Below are 20,829 nucleotides of genomic sequence, written 5' to 3' on the forward strand. Positions count from 1 at the left end.
CTACTGATAGATGAGCGAGAAACAACATTTTGTTAAAAATGGATTTGTTTATTATAGGCAAGGCAAGGCAAGTTTATTTATATAGCACATTTCATGCACAGAGGTAATTCAAAGTGCTTTACATAAAAGGAAGTAGAATAATCATAAAAACAATAATAAAAACAATAATCACAATGATAAATGATAAACAATAATAAAAACAATATAGACATGCAAAAACATTCTTGGAAACTTTTGGGATAATGTAAATACACAATTCAGCAAAACACTGTTATAGTGGGGTTTTTTTTTGTTTGTTTTGTTTTGTTTTTTGGTATTATATTTAAAAATTTAACATATCGTGCCTTTAAATGTATAAAAGACTTATACTGTTAGAAAACATTTCTATTTTGAATAAATGTTGTTCTTTTTAACTTTTTATTAATCAAAGAATCGAAGTAAAAAATATCACAGGTTCCAAACAGCATAACAGTTTCATCACTGATAATAAATCAACATATTAAGTAAGACTGGAGTGATGGCTGATAAAAATTCAGCGCTGTATCACAGAAATAAATTATATTTTAAAGTAAACCAATATTTGAAATTGCAATAATATTTCACAATATTACTGTTTTTTTTTTTTTTTTTTTTTTTTGTTTGTTTTTCTGTATTTTTGATCAAATTAAAAAAGACTTTATAAGCCATGCAGACAGCTTTTCACCTTTCAAGACATTAATTGATGGACTGGTGTTGTGTGGATTATTGTAATGTTTTTATCATTCTCATTCTGACGGCACCCATTCACTACAAAGCAAGTGATGTAATGCTACATTTGTTCAAATCTGTTTTACTGGCATGCACTAAATGCGTACATTTTCATAAATAGTTCATAACTGAAAAACTGACAAAATGCACTGTGGGAAAAATTTATTCAACTACTTTCAAAATCTGTTCCTAAAAGTGACAGTAGAGGGCGCTGCAGACTGAAAGACGCTTTCAGTACTACTATCCATTCCTGCTAAAACATCAATTACAAACACTACACAGATGTTGTTAAAAAAGAATTGTAAAATAAAATAAAATAAAGTGCTGTCAAATGATTAATCCTATCTAAAATAAAAGTTTTTGTTTACATTATGTGTGTATGCTGTGTATATTTATTAAGTATATATAAATATACACACATACAATGTATATTTTGAAAATATTTACATGTATTTACATGTATACATTTTATTCATGTAATTAATATTATATATAAATATATTTAGTATATAAACATACTTTTCTTAAATATATCCATGCATGTGTGTGTATTTACATATACATAAATACATACAGTACACGTACATATATTGTGTAAATAAAACCTTATTTTGGATGTGAATAATTGTGATTAATCATTTGACAGCACTAATAAATTAATTTAAAAAAATAATCATTCCATCATTCTTTAAAATATTTTCTCTTGTGCTCTAAAGAAGAAAGAGATACATGTTTGGAGTAAAAGAATTTGGGTGAACATTTTTTCTTTTTAATTTTTTGTTGAATTTTTTTTTTTTTTTTTTTTTTTACTGTCTATACAGTGTAGGTCATTTGGTTCCCACCATTCATTTGGTTGCCTTAATTCTTTAAAATATTTTCTTGTGTTCTGAAAAAGAAAGCGATAACAGGTTTCGAGTAAAAGAACTTGGTTTAACGTTTTTAAGTTTTTAATTAATTAATTTATTTATTATCATTATCATCATAATTATTATTTTATTTTTTCTGTCTATACAGTGGAGGTCATTTAGTTTCTCATGTGTTCTGAAAAAGAAAGCGTTTGGGGTAAAAGAACTTGGGTGGAAAAAAAAGTTAGTTATTAAAAACTTGGGTGAACAATTTTTTAATTTATTTATTTATTATTATTATTATTATTATTATTATTATTATTATATTTTTTACTGTCTTCACAGTGGAGGTCATTTGGTTCCTATCATTCAATTCCATTAATTCTTTAAAATATTTTCTCATGAGTTTTGAAAAAGAAAGAGATACAGGTTTGGATTAAAAGAACTTGGGTGAACTATTTATTTATTTATTTATTTATTTATTTATTTATTTATTTATTTATTTATTTATTTATTTTTGCTGTCTATACAGTGTAGGTCATTTAGTTCCCATCATTCAATTCCCTTAATTCTTTAAAATATTTTCTTGTGTTCTGAAAAAGAAAGAGATACAGGTTTGGATTAAAAGAACTTGGGTGAACTATTTATTTACTTATTTATTTATTTTTGCTGTCTATACAGTGTAGGCCATTCAGTTCCCATCATTCAATTCCTTTAATTCTTTAAAATATTTTCACATGTTCTGAAAACAGAACAAAACAAACAAACAAAAAAAGTGATACAGGTTTGCAGTAAAAGAATTTGGGTGAACAATATTTATTTATTTATTACTGTCTATACAGTGTAGGTCATTCAGTTCCCATCATTCATTTGATTCCCTTAATTCTTTAAAATATTTTCTTGTGTTCTGAAAAAAAAAGAGATACAGGTTTGGATTAACAGAACTTGGGTGAACTATTTATTTATTTATTTATTTATTTATTTATTTATTTATTTATTTTTGCTGTCTATACAGTGTAGGTCATTCAGTTCCCATCATTCAATTCCTTTAATTCTTTAAAATATTTTCACATGTGTTCTGAAAAAGAAAGAGATACAGGTTTGGATTAAAAGAACTTGGGTGAACTATTTATTTACTTATTTATTTACTTATTTATTTATTTATTTTTGCTGTCTATACAGTGTAGGTCATTTAGTTCCCATCATTCAATTCCCTTAATTCTTTAAAATATTTTCACATGTGTTCTGAAAAAGAAAGAGATACAGGTTTGGATTAAAAGAACTTGGGTGAACTATTTATTTACTTATTTATTTACTTATTTTTGCTGTCTATACAGTGTAGGTCATTCAGTTCCCATCATTCAATTCCTTTAATTCTTTAAAATATTTTCACATGTTCTGAAAACAAAACAAAACAAACAAACAAAAAAAGTGATACAGGTTTGCAGTAAAAGAACTTAGGTAAACAATATTTATTTATTTTTTATTTTTATACTGAGGTCATTTGGTTCACATCATTCAATTTCCTTAATTCTTTAAAATATTTTCTCACGAGTTTTGGGAAAAAAAAAAAAAATCAATACAGGTTTGGAGTAAAGAACTTGGGTGAACAATTTTTTAATCTATTTATTTATTATTATTATTTTATTTTTTACTGTCCATACAGTGTAGGTCATTTGGTTCCCATCATTCATTTGATTCCCTTAATTCTTTAAAATATTTCCTCATGTGTTCTGAAAAAGAAAGAGATACAGGCTTGGATTAAAAGAACTTTTGGACTAAAAGAACTATTTATTTATTTATTTATTTATTTTTACTGTCTATACAGTGGAGGTTATTTGGTTCCCACCATTCAATTCCCTTAATTCTTTAACATATTTTTTGGAAAAAAAAAAAAAAAAAAAAATAATAATCCATACATGTTTGGATTAAAAGAAATTGGGTGAACAATTTTGTAAATTAACTTATTATTATTTTTTACTGTCTATACAGTGTAGGTCATTTGGTTCCCATCATTCATTTGATTCCCTTAATTCTTTAAAATATTTCCTCATGTGTTCCGAAAAAAAAAAGAGACACAGGTTTGGAGTGAAAGAAATTGTAAATTGAAACTATGAACTTGAAAAGCATAGTTTCAATTGGAATTGAAACTATGCTTTTAAACGAAACATGGAAAAAATTGACACATGACCAGACAAGCTGTTTTAATTACTTATTTTATTCAATATTGTATACATACAAAGTATCTAGAAAGCTACAAAATATCTACCACTTTATCAAGAAGGCATCAAAATGTTACGGAGCAAAGACAAGACCATATGCGATAAAGAACACACACATAATAGGTTTTTCTTTTCTCTCTCAGCCTTGCTCCAATGCTCTTTTTTTTTCTTCTTCCATCCTCAGGGATATTAAAAGATATCACACCTTTGTACCAAGAAAAGCCAGAATATATAATTTTATACAAAGCACCTTTTTACAAAAAAATCTCTGCACACAAACCCAATATCTTTTTTATGATACTATCTGAACTAGAGAAAAGTTCACTTTAAAGCCAACATCTTAAATGGTAATGAACATAGGAGGTACCAGTACCTACACATAGACAAAATACAAACATAGATCAAAAAACAGAAGCTAAACTGCTGACATACTGTAGTCCGGATTCCGCTCAAATCCTTGCTTAGTGTCCGTTACTAGCAAAATAATGTCCGTTTAACATTCATCATATTAAAGGCATTAGTTCTCAGATCCCTAGAGAAGTAAAGGGGGATTGTTAAAGGAGGAACTGACGTAGCAGATGCACCAGCAGCGCAGCAGTAACAGCATCACCGTCCGAACGGACGGGCTCCGAATATACTGACGTCATCATCACAAAACCATCGCGTACATGTAGAACGATACAGGAAGATCTCTATATGAAACGTGAACAAGAACGAAGGGCGAAGAAGGTACGGCAAACACAAAACAATCAACGTCGTTTGCCGCCGTTTCATATCGCGCGTACTTAATAACTCCACAGTTTACTTGAAGCGGTACAACATACACACAGCTGTAAATCGAACTTAAGTCTCTCACGCTTTGAGGGCTCCATTCGCTTAAATGAATTATGCAGTGCAGATGATATGGTTTGGTGAAGCCGGCTTTTGTCCATAAAGGACGTACTCGTAACTATCTTCAAGGTCTGAGGAGTAACACACCTTGACGTCACTTCATATAGCGTTGACTATACTCGCAAAAGAAAGGTAAGACACTGAAATGGCTTGAAACGAAGAAAAGGAAAAGCAAATACCGTTCAGCAATCTCCATGGTGCTGTGAGGTTTTTCACTTTTACAGTTTGATTATGCACTAGAAAAGTAGCTAAAGCTCTATGTCAAAGATCAGAGTTCGAAAGAAAAAAAAAATGACAGTTTGCCACATCCACCAAATCAAATGCTGATAGAAATTAGTTATTAATAACTATTACTTTATTTCAAAACATATCCACTCACTAGCCCATGTTGATTTTTTTCTATAAAATTCTTATGAAGGCAATGTGGTGAATATTTTACCTACATCCATTTTTTTTCCTTTTTTTTTTTTGGTTTTTGATCATTTTAAGAACGCAAAATCAGTCTTTTCTAAGCTGGAAAAATCAGAACCAAAGGCACTTTCATGCTACAGTGCAGGAAATAAAGAGGAGCTCGATGCGTCTCCTTCAACTTTTTGGTCTTTTCGGATAAGAAAGGCAAGATCTGTATATCTAAATATGTCTTCAGTCTCTGAGAATGAAAGGTCAACCAAATGGCCAGTGCTCTTTTATCTTTTAAAAAGGTGCGGTCACATAAATAGACAAAAGTCTATTTTTTGTCAACGGCGTAGTGATGTATTAAGCACAAACTTCTGCCTTAATGCAAAACTTTCAGATTCCTACTGGAATGACTGGATTTCGTCCAATGCATTAAAAATGCGACCGCACCTAAAGTGTTACTTTTTCCCGAAAAACGTCTGCGCTCATCCACGTTCGCTTCATACGCTAAGGCACTGTGCTGTATATTGTTACACTTTGGCAGGTTTGTACTGTACAACTCCTACAACATGTGACAATAACGAGAAAGTCTTCCAGCTTAGGAAAGAGATCACAGCTTTAGTGGCATCTTTTGGAGTTCACACAACCATTATTAAGGCTTGCAGTCGTAGATATTACGAGATTAGGCCACAGAGACATGGGCTGTGTGGGAATGTCGAAGGCAGCGAGGAACTCTGGGACAGATTCTTACAGAAGATGAAGGAGTGCTCCGTGACGTACGGGCGTACAGCACGTTCAGGGATGGGCTTCGTAAAAAGTGTGGCTTTCCCAGTGGCAAACGCGCTCCGAGGCGCGTCTGGCGAGTGGATCCAAGTGCTCGCGGGGTCAATCTGATGGATAATCCATCAACCCCTGGTAGTCAATGCAGTGCTTCTTCTTGTTTCTAGAGTTACCTTTTACACAAGCATGTCGGCAGGAGGCGTTTAGCTGTACAGTCAACAGTAAGGGGTCGATTCTCTGCGTTTTCTTATTGCAGGTGATGACACACAAAAACAGACACAGGTTGGTATAAACTTCTCGTATCACAGTGCAGTAATTCCTCAACGAAAAAGAAAAAAGTAGCGTGTACAAAGTAACTCTTTTCAAGGGCTGGGCTTCTGAATTCCCTGAATTCTCTGAATGTTCGGAATGCAGGAACGTTTTGTTTTCCGTTAGCCACAAGAATCTTTTTTTTTTTAACACCTACAGCAGCTTTCTTTTCAATAAATCAATGTTACAGAATGAAATTTCTCAAATACTTTTTCTTTGGGAAAAATACCTACATATGTGAGAACGTACTGTATATACATCTGTACACCTACACACACATTTATGGCTGCACCCATATGCTTTCAGATGTGTACACTTTCGAAACAAACAAAAAAATCGAAATGAGGTCGTTTTCAGATTCATTCTAACTTAACCTAACCTTTAAGTTGAATGATACTGTCACTTTATATGTAGAGTCTACGAATGAATGTTGATTCGGCATTCTTTGACATTCTTTCCCGTATTAAAACATAATACAACTGTACCGCGATTCACAGCTGCAGTTAAACGTCAAACACATATTAATAAAGAAAATATATATATATATATATATATATATATATATATAATTATAAGCATCACCCAAATGTGACGGAAAATCATCTTGAGTGAGTGTTGAGCTAGAGGCACTGCCACTGTACTGAGGTCCAGAGTCTGTGTGAAAGAGCTGCTTCATTCCTTCACTAGTCTGTAGATGTGATGCTGGGCTCCATGCTCGCTGTTTGAAACTTCGAACACACAGGCCATGCACAGCAGGGTCTCCTGTGTGTCTCTGTTTGTTACCACCTGAAACGGGCACAGAGAAAGAGAAACTGCATTATTGTACAGTTTACACCTAGGCCTAAATATCACAAACCTGTCAAAAACATGTCAAGGTTATTTTTTCATAAAATGTTTGGAATAATTAAGCCTACCGTTCCTTAATTCTCATTACTATAATACAAAAATATCATTCAGTAGTGGCAATAAAATTACGGCCCGGTGGCTTAGACTGAGCCAGGATTGGCCCATTGTTCAATTAGGACATTTAAGTAATTTTTATAAACATGCTTTGAAGTGCCACGTAAAAAAAAAAAAAAAAAAAACTTTTAGATTATGATATTGAAGTTGTAATATTTCGAGAGTAAAGTTGAAATTACGACAATAAAGTAAAAATACTACAGGAATAAAGTCGAAATATTTCGAGAATAAAGTCAAAATATTTTGAGAATAAAGTTGAAATTACGAGAATAAAGTCTAAATAATTCGAGAATAAAGTCGATATATTATGAGAATAAAGTCAAAATGTTTCGAGAATAAAGTCAAAATATTTGAGAATTAAGTCAATATATCATGCGAATAAAGTCAAAATGTTTCGAGAATAGAGTTGAAATTAAAAGAATAAAGTCAAAACACTACAAGAATAAAGTCTAAATATTTCAAGAATAAAGTCAAAATACAACGAGAATAAAGTCGAAATTATGAGAATAAAATTGAAATATTATGAGAATAAAGTCAAAATGTTTCGAGAATAGAGTTGAAATTATGAGAATAAAGTCGAAATACTACAAGAACAAAGTTGAAACTATGAGAATAAAGTCAAAATATTACGAGAATAAAGTAGAAAAGTTTCGAGAATAAAATCAAAATTATGAGAATTAATTCGTAGCAATTATGAGACTAAAGTAATAATATTTTGAGAGTATATTCTAGCCTATTGCAAATGCAAATGGCCCAGATTGGGAGCACCGAGAGATAGTCTCAGCTTTCAAATTCTGTCAGTTTTATAGTGAAATTGAAACAATATGTCTTACAATAATGTTTTCATACTCTTTAATGTGGTGTGACAGATCGCTGTATTTGCTTCAGTTTAAGCGGCATGTACGTCAGTTATCTTTCCAATTACAACAATGAGACATTCGTTTCATTAAATCAGGCTGAAATGGGTTTTTTTTCATGATGTTCCTTCACTTTGTTTTATAATAAAAGTACCAAAAGCACAAAGCTTGTTGTTACTGGGGGGCTGGAGCACTACAAATAACAATGCAATTGAAAACATGAATTATTATTTCCAAGCATACTGTCCCCGTGAGTATAACACATGGTATAATCCCACATATATCTGTAGTATTAAAAAGGGTTAAAAAAAAAAAAAAAAAAGGAATGTTGATTAAGTGTGTGAACTAATGTTAGATAAAAGATAAAAAGTTGTTCCTGTTCAGTTTGTAAATAATATCATATTCTTTTCATAAGCTGTTTCTGCGAGTCTTTAAAATTTACTTTTTCTCATCCCAGCAAAATGACGCAGTAATATTCAATATTCCAGGCCTTTGCATACATAATATAGGCTATAGTATCAAAATATTAATTTAATTTCTACGATTTAAATTCTCAAAACATTTCAAATTTATTCTTAAAATATTTTGACTTTATTCTAATAATATTTAGATTTTATTTTCATAATATTTCAACTTTATTCTCGTAATATTTTGACATTATTCTTGAAATATTAAAATTTTATTCTCATAATTATGACTTTAATCTTGTAATTTTAGATTTTTTTTAACATTGCACTACGCTGTCATAGTAATTTAATGTAAAAAATAAATAAATCTGTGAATAAAATAAAAATGAAATAAAATTCTATTTAAAAAAAGATGGTAGAGCATAGTTTATGTTTAAAAAGCAGTTTCAGTGATTGGATATTGGACCATGGTTAAACTTTTTTTAATCCACTATTAAACATTTAGTGCTGTGTGATCGGATCACCTGACATGGATGTTAATACCAAACCAAAGCCACCACCCTTCAACAACATATACTGTAAACACAAACACACATCCTCCCTTGGTCTTTCTATAATAACAACTAAAACCTCCATGGCAGGTGAGAGTCGCAACCCAGGAGAGCAGGTTTACAGACGCATAGCACCAGGATGTGAGGGATTTGAAGGAAGAGAGCAGACAAAGTGCATTAGTAGGACCCTCACTACAAGAGAGAATAGGGCTCTAATCCTGGTGTGTATGAAGGTTAGAGAAAGGGGTTCCTCCCCCTTTGCAGGAGATTATCAGGCTTTGCACAGCGCCACAGGAATGCCAGGAATGCTGGGTCGTCTCTGCTCAGAGCCCACAGGCTCCGCCCTGCACTAAGAGTTCTCACTGATTGGCTAAAACATAACTGACTGACAGGCAGACTCACCAATAAGATGGTGAAGTTCTCCAGGACGCTGTTCATCATGTATTTCTCAGGCAGGTGTTTGAGTTTGTGGATGAAGTTGATCATGTATTCACACATGGGAGACCGACTTATCCGGTAAACAAAGCGTCCGTTCTCAAAGCGAGCGTACTCCGTCTTATAGGAGAGATGAGAGAGAGATGAGAGAATGCACTACAGAAAATACTACTGCATATAAAGTACCAGTCAAAAAATGTGAAATGAAGTATTTTTTTATTGGTCTCGTTTTCACCAATGCTTCATTTGACACTGTAAAAACAGCAATATTGTGAAATATTATTACAATTTAAAATAAGTTTTCTATTTTAATATATTTTAAAATATAATTTATTCCTGTGATGCAAAACTGAAATTTCAGCATCATTACTCCAGTGTTCGGCGTCACACGATCCTTCAGAAATCATTCTAGTATGCTGATTTGTGGCTCAATTAAAGGAGAAGTCCACATCCAGAACAAAAATTTATAAATAATTTACTCACCCCCTTGTCATCCAAAATGTTCATGTCTTTCTGTCTTCAGTCGTAAAGAAATTATGGTTTTTGAGGAAAGCATTTCAGGATTTTTCTCCATATAATGGACTTCATTGGTGCCCCGATTTTCAAAATGCAGTTTAAATGCAGCTCCAAAAGGCTCTAAACAATTCCAGCCGAGGAAGAAGGGTCTTTTCTAGTGAAACGATCTGTAATTTTTTTCTAAAAATAAAAATTTGTATACTTTTTAAGCATAAAAGCTCATGTAGCACAGGTTCTGGGATGCGTGTCCACGATGCTACGAATTAGTAATGGGTCATTCTTGAACGATTCTTTAATGTGACTCGGGAAGAACGAGTCGTCTCGGGGAGTGATTCGTTCAGTCGCGCATGCACAACATCCTATTAGGTTCTGTACTGGAATTAGTTCACCTGTTTCGAGTCTTTGGGTTTTTCGAGTCTTTCGTCTTTATCATATGGGGCTGTCATGTGATGAACAAACGACTCAAACCTGAAAATTGTCAGATAAGAGGTGAGGTGAGCTAATCATAGACTGAAGACGCAGGTAAACAATGAATTAATCTTTTCTGTTTCTTGTAGCATTATAGTTTTGTCTTGTTTGTAGTGTGATCAACGTTTGTGTAAGCAGTAGATGTGTTAGGGAAGTAACACGTAACATTTTAATTATATTTCGCTAAAATGAATAAATGACTCAAAAAAAGATTTGTTCATGTTGCTGAAGGAGACTCAAAGGTCCGAGTCGGTAAAATGATCCGAACTTCCCATCACTACTACGAATCACGTGTAAGTTCATCGTCTGTGTACAGAGTATGGCAAAAAACTCCATCTTATTTTCTCCTACAACTTGAGAGGAGGACATCGTTGTACCTTTTTGTTTGTAAACAGCGTTTACAAACTTACTTGCACTTTCTTAGTCTTTGCGCCTTTGCGTTGCTTTGTAAACACTGGGTCTGTAGTTCCACCTACGTTCCACGTGACCTTTTGACGTGATTCAATAGTACGTACCGTCGTGAACGTGCATTCCAGAGCCTGTGCTACACGAGCTTCTGTGCTTAAAAAGTATAAAAAAAATTTTTTCCCGAAAAAAATGACAAATTGTTTTGTTAGATAAGACCCTTCTTCCTCGGCTGGGATCGTTTAGAGCCCTTTGAAGCTGCATTTAAAACTATATTTTGGAAGTTCAAAGTCGGGGCACCAATGAAGTTCATTATATAGAGAAAAGTCCTGAAATGCTTTCCTTAAAAACCATAATTTCTTCACGACTGAAGACAGAAAGACATGAACATCTTGGATGACAAGGGGGTGAGTACATTATTTGTGAATTGTTGTTCTGGAAATGGAGTTCTCCTTTAATAAAAATAATTGTTATGCTTAATTTTGATATTTTTGTGCAAACTGTGAACTTTTTCAGGATTCTTTAATGAACAGAAAGAACAGAGCTTACTTGAGACAGAATATATATGTTGTAACACTATAAATGTCTTTACTGACACTTTTGATCAATTTAATTAGTCCTTACTGAATAAAAGTTTTATTATTATTATTTTTATTTTACCCCAAACTTTTGAATGGTAGTGCATCACAGTTTCCTCAAAAATATTTAGCAGCAAAACTATGAATAATAATAAATGTTTTTTGAGCTCCAATTCAGCATATTACAATGATTTCTGAAGGATCATGTGACACTGAAGACAGAAATAATTTAACATCACAATAATATATTTTTAAAATGAAAAATATTTTATAAAACAATTATTTTTAATTGCAATAACATTTCACATTATTACTGTTTTACTGTATTTGGGGTTCAAAAATGCAGCCTTGATGTGCATAAGAGAAATCTTAATTATTCCAAATGTGTGACCAGTGATGTACATATAAAACTACAATGACACCACCATTTAGTACAGACATTTTTTTGACTAAACATTATAAAAGTTGTAAAATCACATTACTGATCACAAAATCTCAATGTTTCAAATTGTGCTTAGATTAAGATATTATAGTCTTCTATTCAAATTCTGCGATTTCTCATCAAATTCTCACAAGACAATGTGTCTCTTTTTTTTCATCTTCTTAAAAGACATTTCAGACTAAGAACACCATTAAGTGTCCTGAGTAATGAAAGAGCAATTACATTTTCCTCTGGGAAGCTCATATTAGAGGAAGAGCATTTATTGCTCCATTTAGACGATACAACTGTACTCAAAAATGATTGTTTGAAATTTACCTCCACTTTCTCCACGACCTGTTTGCCAAACGAGCAAACCTTTGTGGAGCAGGTGATGGTCATGTTTTCCGGGCTCTCGTACTGACTGGTCACTCCATAGAAGGCCCCAGTTTCATCCTGAATGTTGCAGTTCAAGTCAGCCTATGAGCAAATAAGACTGTAGTTTTAATTTTCAATTTAATAAGCTACACTCTCATATACTACTATTACAAAGAAATCTACAACAGAACAAATAGATTTACCAACATATACAGTAACATTGAACACGAAACTGCCATCTAGTGGAGATTGTATGCACAGCTATAAAATCTATATGGAGGATTTTACAGCAGTCCGTTGCTCACACAGATATGGAGCACAGGGCACAAATTGTACAGAGCTTTTGTAATGCATTCAGGGTGCTTATTTTGTCATGCATCCACATTATAAAAAAGACTACTATGGGCGTTCTGCAGTATATTAGAGTTACGTGGAAGAAAAAAAAGTCAGTTTTGGAAGAGCAGTACATGAGTAAATGTTCATTTTTGGATGAGTTACCCCTTCAAGCTTGCATTATAACTATACTAAACTACCAATCATAGCTATTTCTCTATATTAGTCTATTCAAGTATTAAAGAAAAAGGCTGTGTCTAAGGTTAGAAAGAATAGATTAAATAACTTTGAGTAAAAAGCCACTCAAAAAAAGTCTGAAAAAGAGCAGAAAAAAGAACAGCTCGCTCGCCGCTCTTTCAGTAAGCTAACACGATGTTCATTACCGAGAAAGCTCAAATATTCATTTCTGGCATACTCTCTTTTCATTAAAGCCTGTTACATTTTCACATCATATTCAAGAGAGGCATTATTGTGCAGATCCAGAGTTTCATTTGAAATTCAGATCCCTCCGTCACTTCAAACGGAATTCGAGCCGCCTCGCTCCAGCCACGACGAGGCCCACTTTGTTGCTTGCCGCTAGTTAGCATTTCACAAAATGCATGCAATGTTTGAATAGCTATTAGAGGAGCAACCAGGTCATCCAATTGTTTTGCGATATTAAACGGAATAAGTGCGAGCTTTGATCATGGACACTTCAGCTATGCCGTGCCAAATATAGCGGCGGCGGTTCGGACGCGTAAACAGAGACAGCTGTCTTTAAAACTAAAGTGGCTCACTGTCTTTAGGGAAATGTGCAATTATTCATGCATGTAATCACTCGGTGGATAAATATTTGCGTTAAATAGGCTGTTGTATGGGTGGTAAACACGAACTGTGGTAATTTCGCTCTCATTAGTGTATAAACCCGGGCACAGGCTGGGCAGTCACAGCACAATGCATACATGTTTACTTTTAAGCCTAAATAAAAAAAAATACAAAGTTCTTCTTCGACTAATTGTGTCTTACTATGTCTTCTTTTGCAGATAATTGTCCCGTGCATGCTGGGGGGAAAAAGGGGGAGGTCTGTGAGTCACTAAACAGATGCTCGAACTTTGCAGAGATTCACTCACCCAGAACTTTATGAGAAAGAATGAATTCTGAGGACCCTTGCCAAACAATTCCTTCAGCCCTCCTTTCTTCTCTGGGAATTTGTCGTAAATCTGACGAATGTCCACTGACTCGAGCAAGGCATCATTGTAAGAGTGATTTGTCTGGCCGATGTGCACGAAAAGATGCTTGTTATACTGCACAGATAAAAAAAAAAAAAAAAGCAGAGAAAACAAGTTAGAAAAGGAAAAACTTGTCAAAATGACTGAAAGTACTTGATTGTTTAGATTTAACTAGGACTATCCATCTATTCACTACTGAAAATAAATTAATTTCTTCATATGTTGATTAATAATGCTAATTATTCACAATTGATCACATATATCATTATTATATTTGGTCACAAATGCCCCCTTAATGGATATAATTCACATTCATTATATTTTATTGTTGCGGCAGAGAAAAAATGACTGAATAAACATTACAAAAAGATTAATGTTGATTAAAAAAAATATATAATTTATAAATAATAATCTTAATTAGAACTAATGCATACATACTATTGTTCACTGTTACTTCATTTTTGTTCATAATACAAAAAAAAATGCAACTTGACATGGACCCTGGACCACAAAACCAGTCTTAAGTGGCACGGGTATATATTTCTAGCGATAAAAACACATTGTATGGGTCAAAATTATTGACTTTTTCTTTTATGCCAAAAATCATTAGGATATTAAATAAAAATCATGTTCCATGAAGATATTTTGTAAATTTCTGTAAATATATATAAAAATTAATTTTTGATTAGTGATATGCATTACTAAGAACATCAATTGGACCACTTTAAAGGTGATTTTTTCATTTTCAAATCTAGGAAAGCTTATTTAATCAGCTTTCAGATGATGTATAAATCTTAATTTCATAAAATTGACTCTTATGACTGGTTTTGTGGTCCAGGGTCACATATGTAGAAATTAAAATGCCATAAAAATGTCATTCATTGATCATGATTCATGATATTTAGCTTAACAAACTGGACTTTATTGTAAAGACTAACTAAAGTTAGTCTTTAAATCAATAAATTATTTATTTCTACTGTGTATAATTCTAACAATACCCTTTACAATAAGGTAAACTTAAGATATATTCAGAAATATGCCACTTTAATATGATACTTCTTTCTAAGTGTGATAACATTTGAATTATGTTACAAATGTAAAAAATTTAATAAAACAAGACAGTATTTTGACAGTCCTCAAAGTCAACATGAAATGATATTCACAACTCACTTTCATTGTATTATGATTACAAGAAGTATCTGAGATATCAAAGAGCCAAAAATGTAGGGCAGGTATTTTTCCACATTGGAAATAGATTGGATTGTGAGAAGTATGTGTTACATACTAGAATGTGCATCAGTGGAGCACTTCTATTTAAAAACAATCACTTTTGAGGAGGCTTTTTGACTAGGAGGCTAAAGCTCAATGATGAATTCTGTGCAATAAGAGCAGGAATCTGTATTAGGAAGTAAACTGGCTCCATTTTAATTTCACTTTGACTTATAGTGACATAAAAAAGCAACTCACAGAATCTGGATCTCTCTGGTGCTCAAGGAAAGCGGAGAACTCCACCAGTCTGAGTTTAGAAGTGCCGATAGATCGGCCCTGCCAGGCGGGCACTGTGGGCGCCGGCGCTGTAGGGGGCTCATAACCTACACACAGAGACACACACTGAATATTAGCTCTTCTAAACAAATGAAATGTTACATCTGAATTAGAATTGATCAAAAAAAAAAAAAAACATGACAAGCAGACGACATACTTGAGATTGTAGTTGTGACTGCTGGCTGGATAGGGTACGCTTGCTGAGCAAATGGCTTGATGCTAAAACATAGACAAAGGAGAATTAAGAAAAGGAAAACGAGCAGCCTGAAGTTTAGCGGCACTACATACTGAAGAGATTAAGAGGGTTATACAGCAAAGAAGAAACAAAGCTGCACAAAGTATTCAAACTTGGATTCAACCCATCCCTGTTTTTGGAAAGGCTTCCTCTATCTCTGATCCCTCTCAGGAAAAGAGAGAAATCTGGAAGCGCTGGGGAAAATACAGACATCAAGAAGAGGAGAACGATAATAAAGCAGACAAAACAGAGACAGGAGGAATAAAGACGATTTGCATTTCCTGAAGGAAATACCAGTGCTTGCAAGGCAGCAAAAGAAGCATATTAAAGTTTTAGGCTATAAATTTGGTTCTGCTTAAATAAAATGCTGAATCAGATAAAAGTCATGATGCTCAGTAATAAATATGAATTAGAAATATAATATCCCACCAGCTTTCCCTCCTCCTGCTCTCACATTCTCTTAATTTCATTGGGTATTGCAACTTTCATGCTAGTCAGGACCATGTGCACACCTGGCAACAGGCTGACTTAATTTCAAATAAGCTTACTAATTTACAAATGCGCATACTAGATAGCATTGGCAGCATGTGCACACTGTAAGTTGGCACTGTCAGTCTAGGGCTTTTTGCTGCACACTAGTTGTGAAATTAAAGGATTTGTCTTGTAGTGTGTCCTTGTCTCAAAGCAGATGTAGATGATTTAAACCTATATATATTACAAAGTATATTAAATACAATATAAATAAAATATTACTTAGAATTTTATTATATTACAGTAAATCAGACAGCACACATACGCATGAAATTATAATGGGCCAGTTAGACTCAAACCTTATTGATTATAAGTGTAAGCAGTAAATTAATTGCAGAAGAAGAAGGTGAAGAATAAGATGGAGAAAAAGGTGCAGCGGATGCAGAAGAAGGTGTGAAATGTAAAGACGGTGGTGAAGAAGAAGAAGAAGAAGAAGATGCACAAGGAGGTAAAGAAGGTCAGGAAGGTAAAGACGGTGATGGTGAAGAAGAAGGTGCAGAAAGAGGTGCAGAAGATGCAGAGGAAGTTACAGAGGGAGGTGTGAAAGGTAAAGACGGTAGTGAAAAAGAAGGTGCAGAAGGTGGTGAAGAAGGAGGTTAGGAAGGTAAAGACAGTGGTGAAGAAGAAGAAGGTGCAGAAGGAGGTGCAGGAGATGCAGAAGAAGAAGGTGAGGAAGGTAAACACGATGGTGGTGCAGAAAAAGGTGCAGATGGAGGTGAGGAAGTTAAAGACTTGAAGAACAAGAAGGTGCAGAAGGATGGGAAAGTGAAGAGGAAGGCGAAGGTGGTGAAAAGGTGCAGGAAATGCAAGGTGCAGAAGAAGGTGTGAAGGATAAAGACTGGTGAAGAAGAAAAAGGTGCAGAAGGAAGTGCAGGAGATGCAGAAGGAGGTGAAGAAGAAGGTAAAGAAGGTAAAGGTGGTGGTGGTGAAGATGATGGTGCAGAAGGCAAAAGTGAAAAAGAATGCGATGAAGGTGGTGCAGAAGAAGGTGCAAAAGATGCAAAAGAAGGTGCAGAGAGAGGTACACAAGAAGGTGTGAAAGGTAAAGATGGTGGTGAAGAAAGAAAAAGTTGCAAAAAGAGGTGCAGGAGATGAAGAATGTGAAGAAGGAGGTGCAGAAGAAGGTGTGGAAGGTAAAGACGGTGGTGGTGAAGAAGAAGGTGCAGAAGGAGTTGCAGAAGAAGGGGTGAAAGGTAAAGATGGTCTTGAAGAAGAAGAAGGTGCAGAAGAAGAGGAAAGTGAAGAGGAAGGCAAAGGTGGTGAGAAGGTGCAGAAGAAGGTGTGAAAGATAAAGACTGTGGTGAAGAAGAACAAGGTGCAGAAGGAAGTACAGGAGATACAGAAGGAGGTGAAGAAGAAGGTGAGGAAGGTAAAGGCGGTGGTGGTGAAGATGAAGGTGCAGAAGGAAGTACACGAGATGCAGAAGGAGGTGAAGAAGAAAGTGAGGAAGGTAAAGGTGGTGAAGATGAAGGTGCAGAAGGTAGAAGTGAAAAAGAGCGCAATGAAGGTGGTGAAGAATGAGGTACAGAAGAAGGTGAGGAAGTTAAAGACAGTCTTGGAGAAGATAGTGCAGAAGAAGGTGCTAAAGAAGGGGAAAGTAAAGAAGAAAGTCATGATGGTGGTGGAGAATAAGGTGCAGGAGATTCAACAGAAGGTGCAGAAGGAGGTGCACAAGAAGGTGTGAAGGTAAAGATGGTGGTGAAGAAGAAGCTGAAGAAAGAGGTGCAGGAGATGAAGAATATGAATAAGGAGTTGCAGAAGAAGGTGTAAAAGGTAAAGACAATCTTGAAGAAGAAGGTGGTGCAGAAGAAGTGGAAAGTGAAGAAGAAGGCGAAGGTGGTGAAGAAGGTGCAGGAAATGCAGAAGAAGGTGCAGAAGATGTGTGAAAGATAAAGACTGTGGTGAAGAAGAAGAAGGTGCAGAAGGAAGTGCAGGAAATGCAGAAGAAGGTGATGAAGGTGGTGAAGAAGAAGGTGGAGAAGATGCAGAAGAAGGTGTAGAAGTAGGTGCAGAAGAAGGTGAGGAAGGTAAAGATGGTCTTGAACACGGTGCAGAAGAAGGTGCAAAAAAAGGGGAAAGTGAAGAAGAAAGCGATGAAGGTGGTGGAGAATAAGGTGCAGAAGGAGGTGCAAAAGAAGGTGTGAAAGGTAAAGACGGTGGTGAAGAAGAAGGTGCAGAAGGAAGTACAGGAGATGCAGAAGGAGGTGAGGAAGGTCAAGAGTGAAGAAGGGGAAAGTGAAGGTGGTGAAGAAGGAGGTACAGAAGATAGGGAGAAAGGTAAAGGAAGGAAGAGGTGCAGTACAGAAGCAGATGAAGATGGTGCTGAAGAATAAAAAGATGGTGGAGAAGAAGGTGAAGATTATGGTGAAGAAGAAAAAAGTGAAGATTGTAAAGAATGTGAAGACATGGTGGTGAAAAAAGTGAAGACAGAAACTGTGAAGATGCAGAAGAAGAAGGTGGTGAAAAAGAGGGTGAATACAATGATGAAAGTGCAGAAGAAGAAGAATTTCTGATGTGCCTTGCAAGCACTGTAATAAGAGGAAAAGCTTTAGTGGGTCAATGGAAGCAGAACTTCTAGTAGAGGTACTCACTCTTGTGAGGATCCAGGCTGGCCCGTGGATATCATGCCCTGCCAAAACTAGAGAATTAGATAAATAAATAGACAACAAAACACAGCCTATCCACAGGCACACACACGTCTGTGCACGCTTGATACATCAGTTATCAAATGTCCATTGAAAAACTAGGTGGACTATGTGCCATGCAGTCTAGTTATCTTGAGTATGGCATTAGTGGGCTTATCTGATGAAGGCAGGTGATGTGGGTATGGCTCTGAGGGTGTGTAATTGGATTGGAGCTGACGCAGGCGGCCCGGTGGCCAGCCGTGTGGCTGAAGTAAGTGTACTGATAGGTGGGTGCCAGAGGCCGGTCTTACCCCTGCCGCTCCGGGGAAGGCAGGACGCGGGATGCCCGGAAGACCCAGCTTGTTGTGGATGGCAGTGGCAGAGACAATCTGGGCCGAGGACATTGAGGCCATACTCTGAAGAGCTTTGTCCTTCACGCTTTGATCCTTCAATAGCATTTAGAGAAGAAATTAGAATCCAGAAAGGGTACAGACATCGTGAGCTGGGGGTTACATGGTTTCTGTCACAACAGGGTTCGGTATACACGGTTTTATTTCATGTCTAGCAATGCCAAAAGTCTGACACCACTAGTGTAAATGCTTCTTGATATATGGTATAATTTATAAATATACACTACTGGTCATAAGTTTGAAATAGAATGACGTCCTAGAAAGAAGACTTTAATTTAATTTCATTTCATTTAAAAGAACTATTTTCCATTTTCAAAGCAGAATTTTTAGCAGCCAGTACTTCAGTCTTTAGACTCACATGATCTTTTGAAAATCATACTAATATTTGACCCTGGACCACAAAACCAATCATAAGGGTCAATTTTTTAAAACTGAGATTTATACATTATCTGAAAGCTGAATAAATAAGCCTTCTATTGATGTATGGTTTGTTAGGATTTCAAACTATTTCAAAATCTGGAATCTGAGAGTACAAAAAAATCGAAATATTGAGAAAATTGCCTTTAAAGTTGTCCAAATGAAGTTCTTAGCAATGCATATTATTCATCAAAAATTAAGTTTTGATATATTTACAAAATATCTTCATGGAACAAGATCTTTACTTAATATCCTAATAATTTCTGGCATAAAAGAAAAATTGATCATTTTGACCCACACAGTGTATTGTTGGCTATTGCTACAAATATACCTGTGCTACTTATGAATGGTTTTGTGGTCCAGGGTCACATATGCTGATTGGGTGCTCAAAAAAAAACATTGTACAATTAATTCTAAAATTTAATAAAATAAAATAATAATAAATAATAATCTTTTATTCAGCAAGGACACATTATTTTAATCTCAAGCCATAGTAAATACATCTATACCGATATATTAAGAGTTCTGTATCCAATAAATGCTGTTTCTTTGAACTGACAAATAAAATGTTAGATTTTGTGGTCATCACAAAGTGATGAAAAAAATTCATATGGTAAAAAAAATATATATAGTTTTTATTTTACATAGTAAAAAAATAATCTATATTTGCTGAATTGAAACTACAGAACCGTGATACAGACCGAACCATGAGACAGTCGAAACCATCAGCCCCCCGCCGTGAACACAGAACACAGGAAAATAAAGCAGCCCACACCCTCACACACAAAGATCTACAGACAGAAAGCATGTTAAAAGATTCTTCAGAGCTATAAAGCCGTTGATCTTAAGAGGAATGTGCTAGCATTAAAGACGAAAAGTCTGAAAAGAGCGAAAGCCTCCAGCGCAGAGCACGGGAGATGATAATGTTTAATATCGAGCGCAGAGCTGAAAGAGAACTAAATCCAGTGAGAAATGACATTGATGTTATATATTATCCCGCAGCCCCTACATGTCTAATAAAATGCATTGTGTCTGTCGGGAACAAGGGTTAAGTAATACTAACTTTCCTTTTCTGCTGTGTGTAATGTTCTCATTCTAAAAGCTCCTATCAAGGTCACCAAACCGAGCCGAAACAGTACAGATGAACGCATGAAAGAAAAAGGTCTGAAAGACATGGCTTTCTCCTTTACACAACTCCTTGTTATTTTCACAAGAAGGCTAAAGACGATATCTCAATATAGACTTTTAATAACACAAGGAATGTCTGTGCATAGATGGATTTCTAAAACTGGTAATTTAATTAATCGAGCTAAAGTGTGTAAGCCTAAACGCTACAAAGGTGAACATTCCACGTGCTGATTGT

The 20,829-nt window shown here is 34.8% G+C and overlaps 1 protein-coding gene across 11 annotated transcripts in view; it reads right to left on the reverse strand.

The window, feature by feature from the left end:
- Positions 1–3,791: 3,791 nt before the first annotated feature.
- Positions 3,792–20,829, reverse strand: part of tead1b (TEA domain family member 1b) — a 91,014-nt gene continuing 73,976 nt past the window's right edge. For 10 of the 11 annotated variants that reach the window (XM_051114624.1, XM_051114628.1, XM_051114631.1 and 7 more), the window contains 8 exons: positions 18,951–19,085; positions 18,607–18,653; positions 15,407–15,468; positions 15,172–15,296; positions 13,606–13,779; positions 12,125–12,265; positions 9,368–9,520; positions 3,792–6,976 (listed from right to left, as the gene is read on the reverse strand). In XM_051114624.1, the coding sequence (XP_050970581.1) occupies positions 6,863–6,976; positions 9,368–9,520; positions 12,125–12,265; positions 13,606–13,779; positions 15,172–15,296; positions 15,407–15,468; positions 18,607–18,653; positions 18,951–19,085 (951 nt within the window). In that variant the 3' untranslated portion in view covers positions 3,792–6,862. The remainder of the gene's footprint in view (positions 6,977–9,367; positions 9,521–12,124; positions 12,266–13,605; positions 13,780–15,171; positions 15,297–15,406; positions 15,469–18,606; positions 18,654–18,950; positions 19,086–20,829) is intronic. The other variant, XM_051114626.1, reaches the window with a different exon arrangement.

Source organism: Labeo rohita, chromosome 7, assembly GCF_022985175.1.
Source record: "Labeo rohita strain BAU-BD-2019 chromosome 7, IGBB_LRoh.1.0, whole genome shotgun sequence".
In the NCBI taxonomy this organism is placed as follows: Eukaryota; Metazoa; Chordata; class Actinopteri; order Cypriniformes; family Cyprinidae; genus Labeo; species Labeo rohita.